The 18300-nt window shown below is 36.7% G+C and overlaps 1 protein-coding gene across 1 annotated transcript; it reads left to right on the top strand.

The window, feature by feature from the left end:
* The first annotated feature begins 243 nt into the window (after window positions 1-243).
* On the top strand, window positions 244-16422 carry IL22 (interleukin 22). Its single transcript, XM_058191648.1, has 6 exons — window positions 244-353; window positions 12794-13034; window positions 13795-13860; window positions 14309-14446; window positions 14892-14957; window positions 16288-16422. Exons 2-6 carry the CDS (start codon window positions 12840-12842, stop codon window positions 16420-16422), a joined length of 600 nt encoding a protein of 199 aa, XP_058047631.1. The 5' UTR covers window positions 244-353; window positions 12794-12839.
* The last annotated feature ends 1878 nt before the right edge of the window (window positions 16423-18300 follow it).

The raw sequence follows: 18300 nt of genomic DNA, 5'->3' as shown, positions 1-18300 counted from the left end.
TTACAAGCAAAGAAATGGCAATTGCAAGCAGAACCATTCCTCCCTTCCATAAGTCAATAAGACTCCGACCTATAAGAATCATTGTAGATGGTTATAAGAATAATTTCTGCTAGCTGGATCAATAGCCATAAATCTGTTCAGATAGTTCAGGAACAGCCAGTCTTGGTTTCATGGGTATAGAAATTGTAATATTTGAGTGAACTGCTGATATTAAGTAAACAAAGGTGCATAATGTCCTGGTAGCTCAAGTATAAAATAAAGTCCGTTACCTGATAGATCGTAGAACAGCCCCTAGTTGGAAATGATGATGGTCAAATGGTAAACTGGAACCGAAAGAAGCAGCCCACATATAGGTAAGTATTGCTACTTGCTTTTCTTGGTCTGTTTTATATATATAAAACAAATATAATGATTGTGTATAATATATTTCCAGTGCCTTCTCCTACAAAGGCAACATAACCTATTTCAGACTGTCCACTGGTGCTTCTCACGGTCAGAATAGTTTATAGGAATGTGGTATATACCACACTGCTCATTCAGGCTGAGCATCTATTAGAGATATCTATCAAACATCAGATTTTGCACAACAGACAATTTTCAGATTGGATCACAATATTTAGGAAATCTGATGTAAATGTACAAAGTTAGTCTGAAAACCCATGTTTGTATCATTAAATATTTGAAAGGTTTTTTTAAATGTCTAATCTCAGCATAACAAGGTGTTTCCTGTTTCTGTGGTTAGAGAGATAAGAAAGATAGGTTTTCTGGAGAGATTAGCTACAATATGCAGAATGATAGTACTTAGAAATCTTCCAATATCATGAATAAACTGATGACTAATGGATATATAACATTGGTTGTAAATAGCCATAAATGGAACATCTGGAGTTGGAAATAGCTAGTTAGGTCACTGAGCCAAAACCTTGGTACAGAAGCCTTTGTACCTTTCTTTCCAGCCTTGGCTTGAACTAATTCAATAAAGATTCTGACCCACTTTTGTTGAGAAATTGGTTCCAGTGTTAAACTTGTTTTATTCTTCGGTTTCTTTTTCTAACATTCAGTCAAAATCTGCCTTCTGATTGAGGCATTTGATTCTAATTTCCTAGAACATCTTTGTTACCTTGATACTTCTTTCTCATTTGATGAGAATCCACTGATGAATTCTCTTATGAGTATGGTCAATATGTATATACTTAAATCCAGCCAGTTTTTAACTAGCTTGCTGATCAGCTGTCATATGGCAACTTTCTCAAATGCAATAAGGCTAATCTAGCAAGATCTATTTTTAACAAATTCATAGCATGGAAAATCCATTTATATTGTCCAGTTGTCAGTTTCCAATGTACAATAATCTTAATTTCACATGCCAGCAAAATAATACTTCCGATCTCCCAAAACAAATTACACAATATTTAGAGAAATGCTAGATGTTCTGTCTTATTTTGGCACAAATCAAGCAACAAATTACATTCTCTTTCAAGCTTTTTTTTCCCTCTCATTTTTCTTTTTTAGGAAAAGAAAATCCCTCCAGATTCAAAAGAGATAAATTTGCATTTTCTAACCTTAAATTATATTATCAGACAAGCTGTATATTGGTATAGTAGTTAAATTGCTGGTCTAGAAACCAGGAACATATGAGATCTCTAGGCTCCCTTAGGCATGATGGCCACTGTGTGACTTTGGGCCAGTCATTCTCTTTTAGCAAAAACCACCTCACAGGGTTGTTGAGGCAAATAGGAGGCAGGAGAATTATGCTTTGTTCAGTGCCTTGAGAATGTAAAAAAGCAGGTTAGAAATAAATAATAATTTAAAATAGCAGAATGTCAATTATAGAAGGCTAGCTCAGGCAATACACTCCATAGGTTTTAATGGTATAAAGAAGCAAAAGAAGACAAAAGTGAAGGAATATGTTATAAAAAAAGTTTGTTAAAAATATGGCATTTTCTACAAACAAGGATAAATCTGGTGATATCATCCTGGTGTTACTTAACTTCAACAACAACCACAGTAAGAAAGATTTAATCACATATTCACTGTGAAAGTAAAGGAGCAGAGTGAAAAGATGCCACTATGATTAAATATAAATAAGACCAGACCAATAATAACAGAGAGAGTAAATAGTCTTAAAATTAGCAATGAAGGTATTTAAGTCCTGAAGAAAAGCAGCTATCAATTGTAAAGGAGCCAGCAGCCAAGAGACTAGGATTTAGAATAATAGCCATAAGGACTTGGACAAAATGCCACAATATGTATCACCTAAGATCAGAACCATGAAGGTAATGGTTTTGTAGAAACAAAAACAAAAGAAAAAGGATAGAAAGAGTATTAATGCTTTTGAACTTTGGTGTTGGGAAGCGTTTAGGGAATGGATAATCAAGAAAACAAACAGATAATAGAACAAATAATTCCAAAGTGCTCACTTGAGGCACAAGTGGCCAGTATCCAAAATTATTATATTTAGGATAATTATGTGAAAATCTTGCTCCCTTGTGAAGTCTATAATGCTGGGAAAGATTGAAGAAAAAAAGGAAAAGAGAACAACCAGCAGCAGGCTGATGAAATTGGTTACAGCGGTGATATCCTGGATTAATCAGTGGATTACTTAATTTTCATATGAGTGCAAATTCATCTAATTTTGTATTTGCATTTTTCCAAATGTTGAAATCTTATCCCCAATTTAAAAGAGCATATTAGGAAAAAAATTGAGTGAGTGTAAGTATTCATAGATATCATTCTATTTAATGATTCTAAATAAAAACTGACCAGAATCGCCCTGTAGGAAGATTAGCAGTGTAAAGATTTAATAAATAAATAAATAAATAATGCATAAACATATTTATTAGAGAGAAATCTGCATAATTGTATATCAGGCAAAATCTATATATATAAAAGCAAAAACCACTCACGCATTAATCATGAAATCTCCAGAACCGTAAAGCCTACAAACTTGAAATTTGCCACGTATGTTCCTCTTGGCTTCTAGGTGCTCACTAAGAAAGGATTTTTTGAAATGACCATCAGAGCATTAGTATTTCCTATATTATTATAACGTGCTCTGATGTTAATTAGACGTTCTACTCCCCCACTCAACTTGAAAAGAACTCTGGAGAGAATGGAATAGCATAGGACAGGCTTCTGTGGGGCAAACCTCATGGAGAGAAGGGGCTAGAAAGCCTGAGGGAGAGAAGGGGATAGGATAGGAGATGTTTCTGTGGGGCAAGGCTGAGGGAGAGAAGGGGAGAGGATAGGGAAGGTTTCAAGTTGTAAGTGTCGATTTATCAAGCCCGATCACATAGTTTCATAGTGAAGCACGGGGATCCAGCTAGTTGAAAATATAATTATACTTCTTAAATTTTTACACTAATATTCCATGGTGCACATTACTCCTAGATCCTTTCTGTCCATTCCAAAGAGAGATGGGGTAATGTGCACCATTGAATGTTAGTGAAAAAATTTAAATAAAAGTTCTCAAGTTCAACAAAGTAAAGTAGATAGATTCTGAAAGGTGAAAATCAAAAGAAACCACAACTGACAGATTCCAGGTATATGCTGGATACATTAGTTGCCAGTCTTTGTTTAACTAGTAAAGCCAAAGTGATTTGTGATGGCAATTTGAATATATTTGAAGACTTGATAAGGTGCATAGAATCGAAAAAGGGATTTATTTTGTGGTCCATTTATATGTTCCACTGGAGTGTTCTGAGTTGACTGTTTCTGAAAGAATAAAACTTGTAACATCCAGCGTGTTGCTTGCTTGACGTGGAAAAACAGCCAACAATGCAAACCTTACTGAATTTTGCAGCTTGCCCACACAAATACCAGCAGAATCCAAACCAAAAGTAACACTGGATGGAATAATTTCAATGAAGTCCATGAAAACATAAAAGTAGCAAAAGATATAGCTCTTTACCATTAATTATCATGATTGAAAACAGCATGATCATTCATTGACATAAACGAACAGCACAGCTTAAAATAGCGATGTTTTATCTTGAATTCAGTATAAAACTAGTAAGTCTGAAGTTGGGACAAAACCTCAGAACTTGATGCTTTCTTTCAAGTTTAGAACATATTGCACACTTTTAATGATACGTGTCCCATGTTGACTCATTCTCTCTTGTTGCTGTCATTATATTTTTGGAAATACTTGTTTTAACAAAGTTATTATCAGATATCACAGTTCTTATCTGGACTACAAAAACCCAGATGATCAAGAGATGCTGCTTTCGACCTCGATTTTGTAGCCTGGATATGACTTGCCTGTTACACTCATACTTGGCACTAGCATGTTTGAGAAAAAATATACCAAATGCAGAACCCTGAACATATATATGGTCAATAGTGCCATACAGATATTGTAGTAATAATTTTTTTTGTCCCTTCTATCAGCCCTCTGAAATTCCTTGTTATGTTCCTTAGATCTAAGACCTTTCTCTTTCTTGGTTTTGGCTTTTCTTCTTGGTAACTTCTCCCATTTGCCTCACCATTTTAACATAACATAACATAACAACAGAGTTGGAAGGGACCTTGGAGGCCTTCTAGTCCAACCCCCTGCCCAGGCAGGAAACCCTACACCATCTCAGTCAGATGGTTATCTAACATTTTCTTAAAAATTTCCAGTGTTGGAGCATTCACAACTTCTGCAGGCAAGTCGTTCCACTTATTAATTGTTCTAACTGTCAGGAAATTTCCCCTTAGTTCTAAGTTGCTTCTTTCTTTGCTCAGTTTCCACCCATTGCTTCTTGTTCTACCCTCAGGTGCTTTGGAGAACAGCCCGACTCCCTCTTCTTTGTGGCAGCCCCTGAGATATTGGAACACAGCTATCATGTCTCCCCTAGTCCTTCTTTTTGTTAAACTAGACATACCCAGTTCCTGCAACCGTTCTTCATATGTTTTAGCCTCCAGTCCCCTAATCATCTTTGTTGCTCTTCTCTGCACTCTTTCTAGAGTCTCAACACCTTTTTTACATTGTGGCGACCAAAACTGGATGCAATATTCCAAGTGTAGCCTTACCAAGGCATTATAAAGTGGTACTAACACTTCACATGATCTTGATTCTATCCCTCTGTTTATCCAGCCCAGAACTGTGTTGGCTTTTTTCACAGCTGCTGCACACTGCTGGCTCATATCTAAATGGTTATCCACTAGGACTCCAAGATCCCTCTCACAGGTACTACTATTGAGCAAGGTACCACATATACGGTACCGGTGCATTTTGTTTTTTTGGCCTAAATGTAGAACCTTACTTTTTTCACTGTTGAATTTCATTTTGTTAGATAGCGCCCAATGTTCAAGTCTGTCAAGATCTTTCTGTAACTTGAGCCTATCTTCTGGAGTGTTGGCTATTCCTGCCAGCTTGGTGTCATCTGCAAATTTGATGAGTTCCCCATCTATCCCCTCGTCCAAGTCATTGATGAAGATGTTGAAGAGTACTGGGCCTAAAACAGAGCCTTGGGGTACTCCACTGCATACTTCCCTCCATGTGGATGTAGTTCCGTTGAGGACTACACGTTGAGTGCGGTTGGTCAGCCAGTTACGAATCCATCTGGTGGTGGTGCTGTCTAACCCACATTTTCTACTTTATCTAGTAGTAGGTTATGGTCTACTTTATCAAATTCTTTACTGAAGTCCAAGTAAATTATATCGACAGCATTCCTCTGGTCTATTAATTTTGTCATTTTGTCAAAGAATGCGATAAGATTAGTCTGGCATGATCTCTTTTTGACAAACCCATGTTGGCTTTTGGTTATTACTTTGTTTGCTTCTAGGTGTTCGGTGATTCGTTGCTTGATTATCTTTTCCAGAATCTTCCCTGGTATTGAAGTCAGGCTGATAGGTCTGTAGTTTCCTGGATCTGTTTTTTCCTTTTTGAAGATGGGAACTACATCAGCTCTTTTCCAGTCCTCTGGCAGCTCCCCTGTGCTCCAGGATCTTTGAAAGATATAGTTCAGTGGTTCTGAGATCACGTCTGCCAGTTCCTTCAGAACCTTGGGGTGTAATCCATCCGGTCCTGGTGATTTGAACTCGTCTAGGGTAGACAGGTGTTCACTTACCATTTTCTACCCTCTTTTAACTTGTGTTTCCAATCTGTTTTTGTAGTGCTGTTTTGATAGGTTGGATTGTTTTTTCCTTTTGTGTAAAGACAGATGCAAAATATGAGTTAAGTAGATCTGCTTTCTCCCTGTTGCTTGTCATCTTCTTGCCACTTTCTCCCAACAATGGGCCAATTGTTTCCTTGACTTTTTTCTTGTTTTTAACATGTTGGAAGAAGCTTTTTTTGTTATTTTTTACTTTTGTCGCTAGCCTTTGTTCATTGTGAGCCTTAGCTTTCCTCACTTCATCTTTACAGGCTCGGGCTATTTGCTGATATTCTGCCTTAGTTATTTGCCCCTCTTTCCACTTTTTATATTTGTCCTTTTTGTCTTTCAATTTGTCAGATAGTTCTTTATGCATCCATGCTGGTTTCTTTTGAGATCTATTATTTTTCTTCTTCATTAGTATTGTGTTAGACTGCGCTTTTATAATCTCACTTTTCAAAATTTCCCAAGCTTCTTGAGTCGTTTCCCCCTGAGGATTCTCATCCATTGAATCCTTCTCAAGCTCTCTCTAAGTTTATTGAAATTAGCTCTCTTAAAGTCCAAGACTCTAGTTTGACTTTGTTCTACTACTTGTATTTGCTTAATGTCGAATTCCAATATTGCGTGGTCACTTGCCCCCAAGGTTCCTGTAGCTTCAACACCTTCTATCATTTCATCTGTTTGGTCTTTGGCAGACTCTTTTCATGTTCTTTCGTCAAACTTTTTTTATTAAAAAATATCCGCCTCCATGATGCTGTTACTTTGATATGTTAGCGCTTCAAAATCTTATCCAAAAATTTGAAACCTTTCAAATTTTCAAATCATAATTTCAAACTTTCACATTATACAAATACAGGAAGTTCAACATGTTCAGAGCAAGTCTGAACAAGTTCTAAGATAAAGCAAAAATAGATGACTGAAAGCCAGGGGTGAAATGTAAAATTTGTTACTACCGGTTCTGTGGGCGTGGCTTGGTGGGGGAGGTAATGTGACTGGGTGGGCATGGCCAACTTACTTTTAAAAGCATTTTTTCTACAATCTCTTCAGCTGAGGTTGTAGAAAAAATGCTTTTAAAGGGTTCTGACAATCCCAGCTGAGCCACGTGATCATCAGAGGCTTTTTTTTTACTTTTAAAAGCATTTTTTCAGCCGAAGGAAAAATGCTTTTAAAAGTAAAAAAAAAACACCCTCTGATGATCGCGCGGCTCAGCTGGGACGGGGGGGGGGGGAGGCAGGGATTTTTGCTACCAGTTCTCCGAACCACTCACCGCCATCGTTACCAGATTGGGCGATCCAGTCCGAACTGGGAGCATTTCACCCCTGCTGAAAGCTAATATTAAGGAGGAAATTATTGTGGCTTGTGATGCAACTCTTGTTTCCTTGCTTTTAATGTGGGTTAACTTTTGAAAGTAACAGCCATTCTGACTTATTACCAAACTGGGAATTTCAAAATGGACATGTGGCTTGGAACCACTCTTTAGTTTATAAATGGGAAAAGGTATATTTCCAAAACGTTATTGGAAAGAAAAAAAAATTCTAAGTAGGACTTACTATATCATGTATTCAATTATTACATAATGTTTATAAAAAGCAAAAAATGTTATGAAGCAATTGGGAATGTCTGTTATAATTCTTCAGTGGTAAATGCTACATTATGTTAATGTTATTTTAGACCTAGCCAAAATTGTAGGGTAATCTTACAATTTTAGTCCATCCACATTAGACCAAGAAGAGATTAAAATGTTTAGGAATTACAATATATACACTGAGTCTTTGGCAGATCATATCAGTAGTGCTAAAGCTCTCATTAAAACAGTAACAGCAATAACAACATAGCTCAAAACTCAGTTGGACTTGAAAGGCCAATATGCACAATTTTGTAATGCTAAATTGGTTAACTGAACTGAGAACTCCAGGAAGAAGTAATAATTACAAAAGCAACTTGGTCATGATTGCAAGATCCCCAAAATTCTGCAGTAGTCCTACTGACATTTTCATTTTTCAGATGGTTGAAGAAGAGTCAAAGAAATTGGTTCTCCTAGATCCAACCAACATGGAAGAGCAGATTAATATAATATAACAACAGAGTTGGAAGGGACCTTGGAGGCCTTCTAGTCCAACCCCCTGCCCAGGCAGGAAACCCTACACCATCTCAGTCAGATGGTTATCCAACATTTTCTTAAAAATTTCCAGTGTTGGAGCATTCACAACTTCTGCAGGCAAGTCGTTTCACTTATTAATTGTTCTAACTGTCAGGAAATTTCTCCTTAGTTCTAAGTTGCTTCTTTCTTTGCTCAGTTTCCACCCATTGTGTTGTGTCTTGCCCGCTCTCACCGCAGCCGGGGTCTGCTTATCTGCTTCCGAACGCTGAAGAATGTCCTCCCGGCCCCAGCCCTGGGCTCCATGCCCAGACAGGCTGAGGAGGGGGCATCTCCCGGCCCCAGCCCTGGCTCCATGCCCAAGCAGGCTGCAGAGGAGGGAGCACCCCCCGGCCCCAGCCCTGGCTCCATGCCCAGGCAAACGGAGCAGCTAGACCCCTCCCCCTCCTCCACAGCATGTGAGCCTGAGGAAAGTTTATTTTCAACAGCTGCTGATTGGAGTGACCCTCGCATCAGAAGACTGGATAGGCAGAGGCAACAGAAGGAAGGGAGGGGCAGGCCTTAATGAGTGCTGAGTCATGGAGCCACACCCCATGGCCTATATAAAGGATCTGCTTTCTGGCAGTCTCTGAGTCAGGCAAAGTCGAACTTATCTTGCTGAAGTCACTTTCTGGTCTCCTGCCTGCTCTGAGGACTTTGCTAGGACTTTGGGCAGAGCTGCAGAGGCAAGCCTGATTTGGATTTCCCTGACCCGGCCGTCAGCGGAGGAGTGGGACATGATACATTGCTTCTTGTTCTACCCTCAGGTGCTTTGGAGAACAGCCTGACTCCCTCTTCTTTGTGGCAACCCCTGAGATATTGGAACCCTGCTATCATGTCTCCCCTAGTCCTTCTTTTTATTAAACTAGACATAACCAGTTCCTGCAACCGTTCTTCATATGTTTTAGCCTCCAGTCCCCTAATCATCTTTGTTGCTCTTTCTAGAGTCTCAACATCTTTTTTACATCGTGGCGACCAAAACTGGATGCAATATTCCAAGTGTGGCCTTACCAAGGCATTATAAAATAGCACTAACACTTCACGTGATCTTGATTCTATCCCTCTGTTTATGCAGCCCAGAACTGTGTTGGCTTTTTTCGCAGCTGCTGCACACTGCTGGCTCATATCTAAATGGTTATCCACTAGGACTCCAAGATCCCTCTCACAGTTACTACTATTGAGCAAGGTACCACATATATGGTACTGGTGCATTTTGTTTTTTTGGCCTAAATGTAGAACCTTACTTTTTTCACTGTTGAATTTCATTTTGTTAGATAGCGCCCAATGTTCAAGTCTGTCAAGATCTTTCTGTAACTTGAGCCTATCTTCTGGAGTGTTGGCTATTCCTGCCAGCTTGGTGTCATCTGCAAATTTGATGAATTCCTCATCTATCCCCTCGTCCAAGTCATTGATGAAGATGTTGAAGAGTACTGGGCCTAAAACAGATTGAAGAAGTGAAAGCAGCAGGATGAACTGACCACATCATTTTGATGTTCAAGATACTATAGAAAGTGCAGCAGAGTGGTATATGCATAATAGAATTAAGGGGAGCAATTTCCAACCAATTTAATGATGTTCTAGATGGGATCTCATACAACATGGCTTAGTACAACAAGTACTAAGTACAATTACTGCAGGTTCAAGTCCCACCAGGCCCAAGGTTGACTCAGCCTTCCATCCTTTATAACAGTGGTTCCCAACCTTTTCTTGTTTGAGGCACAACCTTTTCTTGTTTGAGGCACCCTTGGAAAGCCTTTCAAAAGTTCCCGGCACCCTTATAAGGAAATAGATATTTAAAATCTCCGTAGCTCAAAAGTTCCCGGCACCCTCAAAAGATCTCACGGCACCCCTTAGTGCCGCGGCACACTGGTTGGGAACCACTGCTTTATAAGGTAGGTAAAATGAGGACCCAGATTGTTGGGGGCAATAAGTTGACTTTGTATATAATATACAAATGGATGAAGACTATTGCTTGACATAGTGTAAGCCGCCCTGAGTCTTCGGAGAAGGGCGGGATATAAATGCAAATAAAATACCTATTTTGACTTTGTATTATGTCCAGCAGGATTTCAGAAGGTTTCCTAGTTCCTCCTTTAGAGAAGATGTATCAAGTGTGTTTGTAATGTTTTGTATCGAACATATAAATATGTTGTATACAGTATAAACATTTTAAAAATATTTTCAATAGTACTGAAACTGCAATTGGTCACATGGAGTTCAATCTATGCTAAATCCTATCAGTCTAGACTCTCAGTACTTTTAAATATAAAATGATTATTGCTGCAAATGATGTTGAAAACAAATAGAAGCTGTTGAACATATATATGTCGGGGCGGGTTTCAAAACCCGGCGCTACCTGTTTGCTCATGGGTGTGTACGTGTGATGCTTCTGCACACGCGCCACTTCTGCGCATGTGCAGAAGTGTCTGGGCAGGTGGCCGGAGCCTCCCACCACTGCCGCTACCAGTTCGGCCAATTAGGGTCGAACTGGTAACAACCCACCACGTATAACCTGTCCTTTCAATGTTTATACTTGGACAGTTGGCTTTTACCCTCTGCTTTGTTTTTTTAGAACAATCTGCTTTCTTTTTTTATAGCATTCTCCTTTGGCTTGAGAATATTAACAAGATATTTGACCAATTACTCTTGATTTATATTTTGTTACATAGTATATGGAGCGTCTAGGGAATGAGGAGACAGTTCCATTCTTTTTAAAGAAGGCTTCAAAAAAAAAGATACAAAAAGCCCATACATTTATTTATTTTATTTATTTATTTTGTCACAACAATATATGTAGGTATCATACAAAAAGATTATATAGTATATAAACACATATATGAGTAAATATAAGGAGGTATAAGCATATATATATATATATATATGTCTTTGGTTGTTCGGGTTTTCTCCCGTGTAAAATTGGAAATGTCTTGGCGACGTTTCGACGAAGTCTCATTCGTCATCTTCAGGCTTCAGCTTCGTGCTTCTGGGAGCAACCAGAAGCACGAAGCTGAAGCCTGAAGATGATTTAATGAGACTTCACGAAACGCCGCCAAGACATTTCAATTTTACACGGAGAAAACCTCATAAAACAAATATATATATATATATGAAGAAGAAAAGTAAATAAAAATAAAATAAAATAAAAAATAAAATAAAATAAAATATAAAAGTAAATAAAAAAAATACATGAAGGCATAAAGCTAATATTTCCATAAAGGTTGGTCTGTTTCACTTTCTGGTTTGTAGACAACACTGTACTAGGTAATCATGAAAGAAACTGAATTTTTAGGTAGTCCTTGACTCACAAGCATTCATTTAAGGACCGTTCAATGCTACAATGGCACCGAAAAGGCGACTTGTGACCAGTTTTCGCACCTACAACCATTGCAACAACCCCATGATTATGTGATTAAAATTTGGGCGCTTGGCATCTGGCATGTATTGTCCTGGGGACATATCATCACCATATATAACCTTCATAGTTGGCTTCCGACAAGCAAAGCCAATGGGGGAAGCTAGATTTGCTTAATGACTGCATGTTTCACTTAACAACTTCAGTGATTCATTTAATAACTGTGGCAAAAAAGGTTGTAAAATGGGGCATAACTCACTTAACAACTCTTTTGCTTAGCAATGTAAGCTTTGGGCTCAATTGTGGTCATAAGTCAAGGACTACCTATATTTCACAATATCTCACCACAACAGCAGCAGTCCAAACAGCATAGAGGTTGTTCATTTTTGTAAGCTTTCTAAACAATTCTGATTTTATCATGTTTCCCCGAAAATAAGATCCTGACTTATATTTTTTGAACCCTGAAATAAGCGCTTGGCCTTATTGCTATGCGCTCAAAAGCCCGATTGGGCTTATTATCAAGGGATGTCTTATTTTGGGGGAAACAGGATAGTACCCTTTGGAAAGCTAACAAAATGCAGGCCACTCTCATTTCTAGAGAGAGATTCTTCCATGTTATAGGATATATTGTCTGCAATTTTAGCAACCACCAGAACTAAACCAGAGATACTTAGAATTTCCCTCAGTTTATGAGTTATCTTTTCAAAAGGTCTAATAGCAGACCTGTGGTAATGATCTTGATGGGAAAAAAAGTCAAAAGAGGCTTTAACCCTTTGCTGTGATCTTGACCTAGATATATTGTTTTCCCGCCTGTAATTTGCATTTTTAAACCATGATATCACATTTAGGTTGACCTTAACTTGCACGTATCAAGGTAACAAAACCCCTTTTTACCCCCATCATCATCAATTGGGACACTTCATAAGTAATTTACTGTATCTGTGGCTTTTTTTTAATGTTGTGGTTAATAAATTGTCAGGAAGTGGAAAGTGTGAGACCTGATGATGTCATTTTAACTCATCTCTATTGTCTGAGCATAGTAGTAATGGATATGCACACACACATATATAAGAGTACCTTCGGCTGTTTTAAATTACATCCAAAAAGTTCAAGTAAGTACTAACCTATATGCCTTGCTGTTATATAGATATAACTAGACTAAAACTATACATTTTACATATCTTTTTGGGGTAATCTTACTTTTCTGTGTCTATTACAAAATCCAAGGCTGTAGCTGAGACGTTCCAGGGCTGACTGCCATTCTTTTGGAACTATGAATCTATGGAAGAATTGGACAAGACGCTATCTTCTTTGGGTGTTCTGCTGTTATTACCTCTTCCTCCTCACTGTTGCAAGTCCTTTGCCCTTGAACCAAACAGGCACGCTAAATGATCAGTCCTGCAGCCTTAACCAACATCACTTCAGGAGGCTTGCCTTCAAGAACATGACCTATACGGTGGCCAAAGAGGTAAAACCAGGGGGCTTTGCATAGTGCCAAAATATTGGCTGTAGAACCTTTCTGTTGGGTATTTTCTAATTTTCATCCATTTTTTTCCTGCCATTTTTCTTTCTTTCTGAAAAGACAGGCTATTTTGTGACAGCTGGATTTATCTCAGTGAGTTAGGGTTTCTCAAATTGGATATATAATATGTACAATTTGAAAAAGCCATAACTCAATGGAACATATCCACTTCAGAAGTCTCTGCAGGGCAATTTGGTAGCAGCCTGGTACATGTTCATTTCTTTATCGGCTTTCTGCACATTGTCAGCCGTTTAATTTTGCTCCCTGTTATGTTCTGTTTATAAATCTTGTAAATTTCAGATTTGTTAAATATTTACAATATTGTCAAGATTCACCAGCAAATTTTACTATTTTGGTGAGTTTTACTCTTTTTGCAAGATTTTCATATTGGTTTGTCTGATTTTGGCTTAGTCCAATTTGTGATTCTGCCATGGTTTGTCAGTAATGGCATATTGCTTACTAAGTTATGCAGAAATCAGCCACTGTGTTTATTTTTAAAAAAATTCAAAATGCAGTGTTTGAATCTATGGCTAGCTCAAAAATATATATATACCTTTTTATTTCTATCTTTTTCTTGGTTTCTACAATTCCCTGGTGAAATCAGAAAGCTACTGCAGTCCCAGTAAATTGGTAGCTACAAAATAGGACTTCCATAAAGCTAAAGGCTCCTTTTTCTGCCTTACAGTTTTCCTGTTTCTCTTTTCAGGCAAGAGTTTATGATCAGGACACAGTTAACAGGTTTGTGGGACAGGATTTATACATCAACGTCACGGTGAGACTCTATTTTAAACATGCATTAATTAATTTAATTTCTTTAGTCAATATAAATTTAGGTTTCTGCAGCAAAATCTCTCAAAATTGAAACAGAAGCTGTAATTATGAAATCAAAGTCCTTTTTTATATGCATCACATGTGCAACTCTACTGAGAAAGGGAAGAGTCTTCAGGCCCAGAGTTAGGGCTATCTTGGCTTCGGTCACTCATTCCTCCAGATGGAGCAAACTGTCAAAATGTTGAGACAGACATAGTGACATGATTTCAATCATTACATACTTACATCCTGACCACTGGATGCTAGTATGTACCTTGTAGTTTTTGCTCAGGACAACGTAACACATGTTTTGTTACTTGTTCCTTTTTGCTCTTCCTGCAATTGTTGATGTACGTAGGTGCTTATTCCTGCATAGTCCAATCTCCATTCTTTGCCTGTTTATTTTGCAGATGAATGAACGCTGCTACTTAATGAAAAGAGTAACAGATACTGTCATACATGTCCTCCATGATCTGAAGAACCCAAATCCCAATTTCCTAGAAGTAATATATTTTTTTGCGGAATTAACTAGAGAACTACGTGACTGTGTAAGCATCATAAGAATTGTATATTGGCCAGACACTGTCTTCTGTCAGAATACAGACCATTTCATAGCAGATGATGGTGGGAGGAATATTTTAGCATATGTAAAGGAAATGCCAGTTTGAAGAAAACTTCAAATGGTTTTTATCTGTTCTCTATCTCTTGTTCTCAACTTTCTTCAAATCGTCCACTTCTTTTTCTTTCTTGGATGATTTCAAACTGCAAATAGAGTTAGCCTCTGTTTATCTACAGTACATCTACATCTATATCTAATCATCTACATCTACATCTAATCATCTACATCTAATACCATAGCTCTGGTAGCTGATAATACTAACAGAGGAAACCTCAAATCAAAACATCCAAGATTTCTAAAGTTCAACATAAGTAAAAAAAAAGAGTTGTGAAATGCAAACCACATTGTTATATATATATATTTTTCCTTTTCAGAAACCACTGGAAGATACAACATACATAGAAGGAAATTTGAAAAGAATGAAAGATAAATTAGAACAGGTACATTAATTTAAGAATAGATTGATGAGAACAATGGAGGTATGCTACCTATTTTTGTCACTATGGAAGGTTGAATTAAATGTTTAGAATAATTCTGACCAGCTTTCATGGATTGTAGATATATTATTGGAGAAAAGGTAGACCATGTTAAATCAAGACAATAATCAAATTGGGGAAAGTTGACATGTAGTTATAGTTGCATCCACATTATTTGTATTTCTTCCTTCACCCTCCATTTCTTCAGTTATTTTCAACATCTCCTATTTTGATTTTCAGTTTTTATTTCAGTATGTTATTTTGCCAAACTTTGAACTGTTGCATATTTGCTTTTGCATATTTTCACTACGATGGTAAACAACAACAGAGCAAAGCAATAATCTTGGTGATGGCAAATGCAACAGCTCTCTCTTTGCAATATTTTTTGCAAAGAGAGAAGGAAGTTTTTTTTTTTTTTTGCAAATTTTTTTTATTTTTCCATAATAATTCCCACAATTTGACCAGTGTACAATACAATCACTTATCCAACAATCAGTCCTATACTCAAATTATACTCAGTCAGGGCTGCTCGACTGCCACTCCCCCCTTTAATCCTTTCTTCCCTTCTCATCCTTCTTAAACTTCCCCCACCACCTTCTCCTCGCTTTCCTACTTCCCCTCCTCTTTCCCACTTCTCACTACCATCCTTTCTAACCCTCTATCTTCTCCTTCTTCTCCTGGAAGTTTTTTTTTTTTTACATGATTCATGCAGTACAGGTATCAGTCAGAGGAGTTATGATCTTTTTTCAACAGAAAATTAAGTCTCCAATTTATGGATTAAAAGAATATTTCATGCTTGTACATCTATTAAGTCCGGTCAAGATCTGCAGTAGCTATAGACTTGCATTATGACAGTTTGAAGTCCAAATATATTTAATATAAGCTTTCTTTAATTATTTTAGTTTATAAGTTGCTACTCAAGTGGCCATAGGATATTTTAAAATTGTACGTTTTTATAATTTTTTGATTACATTTTATTTGATGTTGTGGATATGAGATATCAGAATTAGGTTCTGCAAGGCCATGATTACCCTAAATAGGCTTGATAATTGATTGTATGTTTTATGTCTTCTGTCATATGGGATAACACAGCTGATCCTATAGTATAGAACAAAAGACAAAAGCAAAATACAAAAGCCCTACCTTCCGTATGTTAAAACAAACAAGCAATATTTTGCCATACTAGATTAAGTAGAGTAGAGCCTTTTATAAAAATCATCACCAAATAAAGTTCTAGGAAAAGCAGCATGTACTTGGATCTGTTGAAGACCATACTTTTGCTGTGCTTTTTCAGTTGGGAGACAACGGAATGAACAAAATGGTTGGTGAACTTGATTTGCTGTATGACTATCTGAGGGATGCATGCACTTCAAAGAAAGCAAGCAGCAGGCACAAGGGCAAGAAGAACAAAGAATCATCAAAATTATGATACATTTTTCATATACTGAAGAAAAAACAATATATATTATAGGTCAATGTTAAAGTCAGTTTGCAGAAATCTTTGTTCATATGATAAAAAAAAATTACAAATATTTTTGTACGCTGCCGTTTCTGAGATTTCAAATATATCTCAAATTATTTACTTCTTTCCAGAGTAAGAATAATTACATTAGCTTATTTTGGAAAAACACTTTGACCAATATTTTATTACAATAGGCCTAATTTATGTAAGAGAAAATGATGTTTTTATGTCAAAGAATTTTAACTATAATGTAAAGGAGAATTTAATATTGATTAAGCTGAGGACAGACTAACTAAAAGTGTTTAAACAATGGGGTTGCTGCTAAGCTGATAGTTTGGACTCACAGCAAACTCAATCAGTAGCACTTTCAGTCACATATCCTTGTACAAAAAATTATTGTGAATTCAGAAAGCTCTTTTTGAATTACCACCATCATAGCATTAGGGTATTTAAAGTGCAGAACAGTAATATCAAAATGTGCTCAACTAGAAGTCATTGGTTTAAACTCTTATCAGACCTTGTTCATACTGTATGTGGATCAGGGATGGTGAGAGTTAGTACAATAAAACTTAAAGCAGCCTTTCTGCTATATCCACCTTTCAAAATGATTAAAATGGCAATTATCCATCCATGCTATTGCTATGCCATAAATGTGGTCCTAATACCTCTGGAGAGCTATAGTTGGAGAAAGTTATGGATCCCCCAATTATGGTGTAGACAAATTATATGGAAGCGTCTATTCATGTTGGATATTTATAAGAATTGGATGCCCCTTTCTACTCTGAGATTCTTATTTTTAGAAGCATCCTTGCAAGAAAATGAATTTAGAAAATAGTATGTTTTCTAAATAGAAATAGAATAGTATGTTTTCATAAATAGTTTTTATGCTTGACCCACCATCAAATTTATTAGCTATTTCTAGAATAAGAAAGCCTTCCTCAGTCTGGTATCCTGCAGATCTCTTGGACCACAAATGGCCTCATCACCAGCCAGGTCACCTAATGATTTTGTGGTTAGAGATTATAGGAATGGAAGTCCAATGCAACTAATGACTCCCTTGGAGCTCTAAATGAATAAGTAACAATTATGAAAGTGGAAATTTTGATAGCATCCTGGCGAGTGATACAATTTTATATATTTAGTACCTGAATAATTTTTTTGAGAATATTTTTCCTGCTAACAGTACTTCTCTTCAAAGAATTACTGTATGTTTTCCATAGCATTTTAATGAGTATTACCACTGGATATAACTAATAATTTATTGTTATATTTTGTTATATTTGATATAATTTATATGATTTATTTATAGGAATATTCTATGATATAGTTTAAATATCTTTTAAATATTATATTTTAAGCAATATAATATGATGTACTTGTGTAAGTTTAGTGACTGTTTTCTTGTAGTAATCATGCATTTGATGATTTATTTATGTTATTAAAATAAGTATCATTTGAAACTATAAGTTCACACATGTACACATTTTTTAATAAAACTGAATATTAGATTTGTTTAATGTTTGAAAATTAGCAATAAAAAGTCATTAGTTTAATATATCCCAACTGACTGCATTTTATGAGTTCTACATGACTTATTAGTTTTGGAAATATTACCAGTGGGTGGCAAGGATACGGGAGAAGAAGGAATTTCTTATTTGTATGGCTTACTACCAGGTGCTGAGAGTAAACCATGGAGGGGGGATTATTATTGAGATAACATGCTTTTAAAAACTTTATGTAAACTGATTGACTACTGACTGTGGGGATGGGAAGGAAATGTGAAATAGCTTTTTGCTTTCATTGAACAGGAATCATATTATTACTTAACCAATAACCAGCTCTGAC

The sequence above is a fragment of the Ahaetulla prasina genome, chromosome 7 (genome assembly GCF_028640845.1).
Source record: "Ahaetulla prasina isolate Xishuangbanna chromosome 7, ASM2864084v1, whole genome shotgun sequence".
Taxonomy (NCBI): domain Eukaryota; kingdom Metazoa; phylum Chordata; class Lepidosauria; order Squamata; family Colubridae; genus Ahaetulla; species Ahaetulla prasina.
This window is presented reverse-complemented; position numbering and strand designations above follow the sequence as displayed.